This window comes from Thunnus maccoyii, chromosome 13 (assembly GCF_910596095.1).
Source record: "Thunnus maccoyii chromosome 13, fThuMac1.1, whole genome shotgun sequence".
NCBI classification, from domain to species: domain Eukaryota; kingdom Metazoa; phylum Chordata; class Actinopteri; order Scombriformes; family Scombridae; genus Thunnus; species Thunnus maccoyii.
The window spans coordinates 23,329,355-23,339,347 of NC_056545.1; the positions used below are offsets into that span (position 1 = coordinate 23,329,355).

Sequence of the window (9,993 nt, forward strand, 5' to 3'; positions counted from 1 at the left end):
CTTAATATAAACTGCTATAAATAAACATTAGAAAGAGATAGGCAGAGACATGGAGACACATGGGCAACCAACACCTTTTACTCTTTTTATTTCACCCATTCTTTTTTTATATACCCTAAAAATCAGCTGTCAAATAAATAAATTGACAATACATTTCTAAGATGAATACTATTAGCTAAACCCATAATAGAACAAACAAACAAACAAACAAAAAAAATGCAACTCCTTCGCTCAAGTTCAATTTTATAGTGTCGGAAGCTTCGATATCAGGGACTCACAGAGCTGGGAGCCTGTATGGGAAACGCGCTATCTCCGTCACCAGTGCACCAGCAGAGTGAGATAACATCTATAAGAGAGGCAGCCTATCGCTAGAGATTATAACCATTAGTGATCCTTGTCCTTTCAAAAAAAAATGAAGAATAATGCTGGGACACAACATTAATCTGTGTAGAAGGCTTCAACACGTCCACGGGTCCTCTTCCTCTCCATACTGCAGGGTTAGGCCTGTACTGACATTTGTCATCTGCCACTCTATTCTCTCAGAAAACCCAGCTTTTTCGCAAATATATATGATGATTTATTCATATGATGTCATCATCGGCCCTCAGTAGTTTATCCTTGATACTGGCAAGCTGATCCGGCATAAAGAAAAAAAAAAGAAAATTGTAATGATGTTAGAGGGTGGAAGATTAATTATATTTAATAGTTTCTCAAACTTTCTCAAACTTACCTTGGTTTATTTTTTAAATTATCTAGTTTAACTAAAATTTGCATTAATGTCTCTTTATGCAAAGTTCTTCTTTCTCTTTTTACAACGTCCTTCACAGACAGATTTTTTTTTTTAATTTTGAGGTTGAAAACTTTATGTGAGTCCAGCTCAGTTTTAATTCATGGCACTTATGCGTTTTATTTAATTTTATAATCCTGATATTTTTTGCTTTCCTTTGCACAATGCTGAGGTGCATGTGGTGGAGTGAAATGAAAAAGGCTGCTCATAGGTTTTTTCCTGGAGCTGACGTCACAGATTTCTTAATAGGCAATTGGCTGCGCTTTAAGAGGTGCGATCATTACAACGCTTCTCTCAGCCTGAGATCACATCAGAGGAAAAAATGGGACACTAATGACAAGGTTGAGCGCGCCGACAGCATTTCGTCGTTATTTTTTCTCTACTTTAGACACCGCTCAGGATATATCGGGCAGCAGTGAGTTGGTGTAATAGTCACTAATGGGTATTATTTTCTGAGCTTACCCATAAAATCGCGCATATCGGATCATCTTGATGGGCCCGTTAGGTTCTCCAGTCAATAATTTTGTTTCAGAAATGCTGTCTGCCAATTTCTTTCAACAGTTGACCTGTTGTTCGGAGCTGTTGGCCAGATGTGGATTGTTGTCCTCTGGAACAGAAGAGCTGCATTTAATCTCACGGATGATGTTATAATTATTCAGGTTCTTTTGGATACATTTGATTTCCTGGATCATACAAGAACATTCGAGCAAGTCAACACCGAGGTGACCGGGACATTGGAGGGAAAAACAAACAGAGTAGCTATACTGTATATTCCTCTCACTGGGCTGGGAATAACTCCAGACAATGCTTCAGTGTGCCAGCTGCGAAAAGCCTATTCTTGATAGGTTCTTGCTCAAAGTTTTGGACAGACCATGGCACATCAAATGTGTCCAGTGCTGCGAATGTAAATGCAGTTTGACAGACAAGTGTTTTTCACGAGAAGGGAAACTGTACTGTAAGAATGACTTCTTTCGGTAAGCATCCAACGTGTTTGCAGTTTGGTATTAATTTAGAAGGGGGTAAAAGAGGAAAATACAAATGTTGTCGCAATTAAATATTTATTGAGCCAATAAAAAGCAGAGGATGGAAAATATGGAGTTTGAAAATGCAAGCTGAGGTAGAAAAACAGAAAAAAAAAGTGAATGTTAAAAAATATGGATTGTGGTTCCACCAAACTTTGATGGGGACTATATTAAAACTACTGGAGTTCTGCTATGCTGCATATGTCCGAATGTAGTTTCTTTTTTTTTTCGAGAATCAAAAGAAAATCTGAAAAATGTGACAAAGTTTATTTACAATCTGTTCAAAAAACAACATGAAAGCATGGTATAAGCAAATACGTTGTTTTTTATATTACAATAAAGCAGCTGCAGCTACACTGCTAAGATTAACCCTAATTGCACGTGTGATAGATATGCTGGGTTTGCACTCATAATGAGATTAAATTACACTATTTATATTGTATATTATATTGTTTTTTCATGTTCTATGTAATTACATTGTAATTAAAGCAGGGCTATAGATTATCTAGCCTACTAACATTTAGTTTGATCATGAAAGTTGAACTAGAGTTATAATAACGGTTAATAGCAGTTCCTGGTTTCATATGTTAAATAGTTCTGCTGGGTTGTTACAGCCATAAGAAATTCACTAAACATAAGTCCAAAAATATATGAGGAATTATTATTTTTATTCTGACTGTTACTTCTCCTTCTTGAACAGGAGATTTGGGACCAAGTGTGGAGGTTGCGCCCAGGGGATTTTACCCAGTGATCTCGTCCGCAGAGCCAAGAGCAAAGTGTTTCACCTGAACTGTTTCACCTGTGTGATGTGCAACAAGCAGCTGTCCACCGGAGAGGAACTGTACATCCTGGATGAATTCAAGTTCGTTTGTAAAGAGGACTATCAAAACAACAACGGGAAGGACACCATCCTGCTTTCAGGTGATTTCATTTTAACAGAGACCATGAAGACAATGGACATGTGTTCAGTGTCAAAAAGGGGGAAAGATGCTCATTAGATTTTCTATTCAAATTATTTATTAGTAATTATTATTTTTTGATTTTTAGTTTTAATAATTCCCTAACAGGCATATTTTTATAGTCCAAATAATAGTTTAAAATTCTTTTAGCGTTTAGAAAATTAATTGTACAGACATAAATCTACTGCTGTATTTATAACTCATATATTTGTTTTTTTCATGTGGGTTTTGCAGGTATGATTGAGATTCTCAGATGCTGAAGCGTAAATATATGTTGTGCTAATATACAGCATATCTTTCTCTCAGTCACTACATGCAGCGACCCCAGTCTGTCTCCAGACTCCCAAGACCCGCAGGACGACGGGAAGGACTCTGAAACTGGACATTTGTCTGACAAAGACGTGTGCAACAACGAGAATGACGAGCAGAGCGCCGTCGGGAAGAGACGCGGGCCTCGGACCACCATAAAAGCCAAACAGCTGGAGACCCTGAAAGCGGCTTTCACGGCCACACCGAAACCCACCAGACACATCCGAGAGCAGCTTTCACGGGAGACCGGCCTCAGCATGAGAGTCATCCAGGTACTGTGGAAGGCAAATAGGCCCTATATTCATTATAGGACACCACCACGATGACTTCAGTCAAACAGGTTACACAGTTTCACAAGAACGCACAAGAAAGGAAATAAACTGGGAGCGTAATCGCTGCCAAAACGCCTGAACATAAGTGAAAGCAATTGTGGCTCTTGGCTCTTATCATTTTTTCCTCAAGGAGTTTGTCCTTAATGTTTTGCAGATTTTCTTTCCAGATAGGCTTTCCAAACCAATTTCTGGGGTTTGTTTTCTTAATCTGTACTCCCATCGCGCTCCTAAACCCCTTAAAAGCAGGACTCACTTGGCACTGATGTCCATGTACATTTTAAAAAGCTCCCTTTTTCCTTTCCCTTGGGGGCGAAGAGGGGGGGGTGGATGCATTGTTTTTGACTTAAAAATGTTTTGCAAGCGAATTGTGTTTCACGAGGCTAAACAAACACCATTTCACGTGCCAAAGAATTGATTTTACGCATTTACAAAATCTTTATTCCAAACAGCTTATTAATATTTTTGACCTGAACCATTTCCATTTTTGTGGCAGAATTTACAGTGATTGTATAGTTCATCGCATTTTTACCTTCAAGAAATCTAAATATCATCATTTTGATCTTAAAGTAATCTAAATATTGTCAAATAGGCCAGCTTGCTGTGATACTTTAATGGCCTTGCGAGGCATAGACATATATTAACAGGATGGCGTTTCTTCTTTGTGTCATCCATGCTGCTCCTTTTGTTGACTTTGCTTTTTTTTTTCTCATTTTGTCCTTAAGGTTTGGTTTCAAAATCGGAGGTCTAAAGAGAGACGCATGAAGCAGCTGAGCGCGCTGAGCGCCCGGAGACACGTGTTCTTCCGCAGCCCGAGGAGGATGAGAGCGCTGGGAGAGAGAGTAGAGACAGGAGAGATTGGCCACTTTTCTTATTATGGAGGTGAGCTATGTGTTGGGATTTAGGATTGATAACTTTCTAGATATTTACTCTTGATGGTCCTTTAATGAACAGATTAGAATATTAATATAATATTAAGGTTGATTTGTTCATTCATGTATTTTTTTTGTGTAATATATTTTGCTAATTTTCTGATATTCTGTATCTTTCACTAACCCAGATTTTTATTTTTATTTTAACAAATGCAGATTATCCTGGTGAATACTATGGCTCAGGAGGGAATTATGAATACTTCCAAGGCCCACCTTCATCCCAGGCTCAGACACCAGCAGACTTGGGCTTTGTGCCCTCCTCTGTCCCCGCTGGTACCCCATTAGGAGCCCTGGACCACCACCATCCAGGGCACCACTGTCCTGGCGAGGTGCAGTGTTTCTCTGACACAGTATCTCACCATCCTGCGGACTCACCTAGTCCAGAGCCTAATGGACCAGGCTCAATGCACAGCATCTCCAGTGAGATGTGTGGTCCCAGCACACCCTTCACTACTTTGTCTCTCAGTGACAATGGATACACCAACCAGCTGTCACAACCCTCCTCAGACATGAGCGAAGGCACTGTGTGGTAACGCAGCTGACACTGAACTACAGTACAAGGCACACTTGGATTTTGAAGGCAAATCAATGCTTTTTTTTTGTTTGTTTTTTAAATGTACACTTATTTATTTATTTATTATCTATTTATATATTTATTTGCTTTTCTGTTAAGCTCTATTTAACTATTTATAAATCTCTATATTTGTACAGTATGTCGGTATAATTGTTTATTGTCTTGCCAATCAATAGATTGTTTTAAATAATCCATGTGAATTTGACTCATTAATACATTCTCAATGCTGGGCCTCATTGATCAAGCAATAAACATTTACACGTGTGGGCTGCAGAAAGTGTTTTCTAGCGCATACAAAAAAAAACCTTTTCTGTCACATATTTATTTGACATAATTGTGTTTAAAAGGTTAATGCGAGGTGTCATGCTAGCGTTTTTTTTTTGTCACCTTTCAGTATTTTACACACACTGACAAACAGCACCCTCAAGATTCTGACATCTTATAACAGATTATGATTGTGACGTTCAATACATTTGACCAAAAACCTCTCTCAGGACTGTGGAAGCATTGTTTTTGTTTATTTCTATTTGTTAGGCATGTCCTTAATTATTTGATTGCCGACACAGGTTTGCCTTCTAAAGGATATCTTTATAAATCTGAAAATTTTATATGTAATAGAAATTGATTTGACCTCATATATATATATATATATAGAATAATGGACAATTGTACAGAACAGTCAACTGTTTACTTGAAGCTCCAGTATTCAGGGGTTTGAATATCAGCATTGTATATAAACTTCTTGATTCAGACCATTTAAATGCAAACAAACCAAACTTTTGTAGTTGTTCTATCTATGTGGTCGCTCACTGTGCTAGTTTGTATTATGTCCTCATTAAAAAAAGACAGAAAAATTCTAATAAACTGTTGCCAAATGAATAAACAGCAAAACTCCAGCTAGTGCTCAGTTGTGGGACACAGCAAGTGTTCTTGTTCTAATTCTCTGAGAGTAAAAACCTGAACAGCCAAGACACAAACTGGTTTTGCCTTTTATGCATCAAAATGTCAAATAATTTACATTGATGGTCTCATATACTGCCAGCAGCAGCAATGTTTCATGACATACACTTGATTGTTCTATTCAAGACCAATGTTTACGACCATCCACTGTATAATAAAACACATATTGATCATTGTTATTTGTGTATCACTTTGGGAAAAAATATAACTTTTTCTTAAATATTCTTAAATATAAAATGGACGGTGATTTGTTAAAGTACCTTTAATCTTTTGACATAATTTTATAAACAGACCAAAATGATTATGTAAGACTAAATACGTACTGTATATCCAGATCAGTACACTATTTGATAGTGTTGTAACTTTCATGAACAACCTTATCCATCATCCTGCTCTTGAAGCTTAAAAGTGGCTTACTTCATTAAGAAATATATATATATATATTTACGTATAATTAGGCTAAACCTCACATACATATCTTACAAAGAACCATATAGAATGATTTGCACCTGCTGTTTTTGCCTGATAAAGATTATTCATAAGACACACTGTCAAATATCTGCTTCATTTTCACACGTATGCTGATAAAACTGACAGCGGCTTATCATTACTTGAAAAATGTATTCCCCATAATTTATTGTGTAGAGTGTTAATCAATTAGTTGATCAACAGAAAACTATTCTGATAATTCTCCAATTCTGGTTTTTCAAACATGGGCATTGGCTGCTTTTCTTTGCTATGTGTGACTGAAAACTTAATATTTTTGGGTTTTAGACTACAAAACAAGCAATTTGAAGACATCATCTTGGGCTTTAGGAAATTCTGATGGGTCTTTTTCACTATTGTACGAAATTATAGACCAAACAATTGTTTGCTTAATTGAGAAAATAATCAACAGATTAATCGTTATGAAAATACTGTTGTATGGAGTTTTTGATTGTTTCAGACAAGAGAGAATTTCATACTCAGAAAAATATTTTGATGCTGTATTTCTGGGTTGAAAATGCTAAACTCTTCAGCACAACTGACATACAAAATTAAGACTTTTTTGTCAATCTGTAATAATTCTATTATTACAGATTACTAGATGATAGCCCTTCATCCAGAACTAATATTGCAGACATCTTGATGACTTTTAAATGAAATTACATGGAGGGGTACCTACAGTGTTGGCTGATCAAGACGAGACATCTAGCCAGCAATCAATGAACTTTCAAATCCAGGAGCAATTGGTCAGCATTCTATGCAAAGTGTTAGTGTACTGTTGAGTTTATAAAGCGGCACTGCATGGCTGATGTCTACTCAGTACTGTGAGGAAACATACAGCAAGACAAGAAGCTAAAAACCCAAATTTCAGTTGTACTTGATGTAGTCAAGACTCAAAATTTCTTACTTTTTTTCCTTCTTGGCTTATCCAAATCAATTCAGCGTAATGTTCTTCAAATACTAAGAGCAAACAAAAACAAGCAAAGTCTATTAAAAAAACAACATTTCAGAGAAACAAATTGCGTAAATGAAAAGTTATCAATGCATATACTGTATGTGTATTTAACTATACATATGGCTTCATCATCCATTTGGGAGTTGTCCATTTGCTGGGTATTTTGTGGACAATTTAGGAAGTGCTTCTGCAGGGGCAAATAATAAGCTTGTCTGAAATGACAGCTAAGCCATAGCCAAGAGGCTGATGGCAAGGTGAATATTTTAGAGTCAGGGAAAGGTGAGAGCAGCACAAAGACAGGACACGACAAACGCTGAATATTGAACCACTGAGCAGTGAAGCAGGATGCTGAAGGAGCAGATCAGTAGAGCTGTTTGGGGGAAGGGCAGGAGAGAAAAGGAGCCTAAAGGGTCACAAACTATAAACTCCAGAAAAATGCGGGTTTGGATCTGTAATTCCTCACATAGGTCTCTGAAAGGATGTTTTTAAGATTTTAATCACAAAATATCATAAAATAACAATGAAATCAAATTTGAGATATCTGTTTCTCATGTAAATGTAAAGTCACACTAACTGGAAGTCAGTATCTGGAAGTCATGTTGAAGATTTCCTCCATGGTTTTGTTTTACTGGTTATGTTAGACGATGTAAGTACATATGAAGGCTGTACGATAGTTAGTTAACATCCTAAAGTAACCGTCACTTCTTATCATGACTTTACATTAAAAATGTTAAATCAAGCAGCAACCGTGCCCTGGGTGGTTAGAGCAAACCCAATATGTGGAGGCATTGTCACTGCTTTTTAATTTGGTGCTGTGCATTGTTCTTTCTGTTGCCAGCTGTGGTGAATAGTTGATGTATTCTCACTTATGAAACTCCTTCGTTGTCACATATTTGTCCACATAATTGAATGTGCATGGAAAAGAGAAAATAGCACAAAGTTTGGTAGGAGCAGTCACAGTCATTTGAGTCAGAATGGTGATTAAATATATTACAATAATATTACATAACATTTAAGGATGCCAAAAATGAACAAGTATAGAATTTGAAATAGGATATTTATATAACGACAAAAATGCATCTAATATTTTAAATTGTGTCATATTCTGTGAATTTAAGGCTATATGTCTAAAGCCTCCATGTTTAAATGTTCCCCTCTCTGTTAGGAGATAATGTTATGCTGTTAATCAAACTAATCCCTGTTTATCTGAGCAAAATGCCTTGATTAAGAGAGAGATTTGCAAGTCAAACATGAGGCCAGCAAATCAATTTAAATCTAGCTGACAGTGATTATGGCGACTGTTAGACCATGTGCTGATTATTTGCACAATAAAGGTTATTTATCCTCTGAGGAGTGATTTGTATACAGCTTTGTTTTACTACAGAACTCATTTAACTGTTTCCAAAATCTAGAAATACTGGCCAATATAGCAAATCGTTCAAACTTACATTCTCTTTAAATAACATCTTTTTAATCTTACATAAAATAAGGCCAAAAGTAATCATAATATAATGTTATAACACAATATTAATGTTATTAAATATAATTCAAAAATGAATAACAGGAGAAATTGTTCATTCTTTTAACTGAACAGTCAGAAGCATACTCAGACAATACTGGAATATGAGGGTACCTTCCAAGGTTTATCCTAATAACCATTAAATTTATTATAGTGCGATATGTGCAATATACTGTATATATAATGTACTGTATCTCAAAAGGAGAATACACGTTACAACCCTACAGAGGTATTAATATCACAGTAAAGGCCTCACAGGAAGAGGTTAAATTCACAGTAATGTAATATTGCAATATATCAGGAGTAAAGCCTAATTAGCTGCAGCCATAATCACCATGGAATGTGAAAATAATGCCAATATTTGTATCCAGTCGGCTGGATGGCCACTTTTTGAGTACTATTGTGGACTGACGCTTGAATTGGCTGACAGCTACAGTCAAATGTTTGGACACACTTTCTCATTCAAGGAAATGGGAAGGTGTGTCCAAACTTTTGACTGGTACTGTACATGGTTAGATGCCTGCAGCTATTATCTTTTTTGTTGTGGATGCAAAAAAACAGCTCCTCAAAACAGGATATTGTTCTTAGGTAGAGTCTGTTTTGATCATTTACGAAAAATAGTTTTTGTTTTTGTCAGGTCTAAATGTCATTTTGCTCAATTAGTTTGTAACAGTGAACATAATGAAACCTCTTTCCCTCAACATATTTTTGTTTGATATATTGTTGAAGTTTATATATGGGCAGTGTTTGCACTGGACCAATATACTGCCAAGCAAATTCTGGATTTTGTGATTTAATAGTATGAGTTGTTTCTTTAAGTTGTGATAATCGATGTTTATTCTATTCTATTTCTATTTTGTATTTCTATTTTATGGCTATATTGTCAATGGATCAAATGACTATGTGTGATGTCAAAGGAGTTGCTTGTAGTGTTGAGACCCTATAGTTCCCCTCAGAGTTTCAGTGTCTTTCAGTCTATTGTTTTGGTTTTTGCAGCCTGAAACTTTACTTTTTTGGTCCACTCTCAGTGCTCTTATCACTTTCATGCGCAGGCAGCTGTTATCAGCAAACAAGCTCTGATGAGTGTATCTAAACATTGTATGCCATGTGGTGGAGACCAAAACAAAGCTAAAAGGAGAGTGAACATTGGATTTACATGCA

At 36.4% G+C, this 9,993-nt stretch overlaps 1 protein-coding gene across 1 annotated transcript; it reads left to right on the forward strand.

The window, feature by feature from the left end:
• Positions 1–1,119: 1,119 nt before the first annotated feature.
• LOC121910605 (LIM/homeobox protein Lhx1-like) lies at positions 1,120–4,949 on the forward strand. Its single transcript, XM_042431853.1, has 5 exons — positions 1,120–1,761; positions 2,510–2,730; positions 3,075–3,349; positions 4,132–4,288; positions 4,495–4,949. Exons 1-5 carry the CDS (start codon positions 1,592–1,594, stop codon positions 4,869–4,871), a joined length of 1,200 nt encoding a protein of 399 aa, XP_042287787.1. The 5' UTR covers positions 1,120–1,591; the 3' UTR covers positions 4,872–4,949.
• Positions 4,950–9,993: the final 5,044 nt, after the last annotated feature.

Coding starts and splice junctions, on each gene's coding strand:
- LOC121910605 (XM_042431853.1), top strand. CDS start 1,592: ATGCTTCAGTGTGCCAGCTGCGAAAAGCCTATTCTTGATAGGTTCTTG. Junction 2,731..3,074: donor GGACACCATCCTGCTTTCAG/GTGATTTCATTT, acceptor TCTTTCTCTCAG/TCACTACATGCAGCGACCCC. Junction 4,289..4,494: donor CCACTTTTCTTATTATGGAG/GTGAGCTATGTG, acceptor TAACAAATGCAG/ATTATCCTGGTGAATACTAT.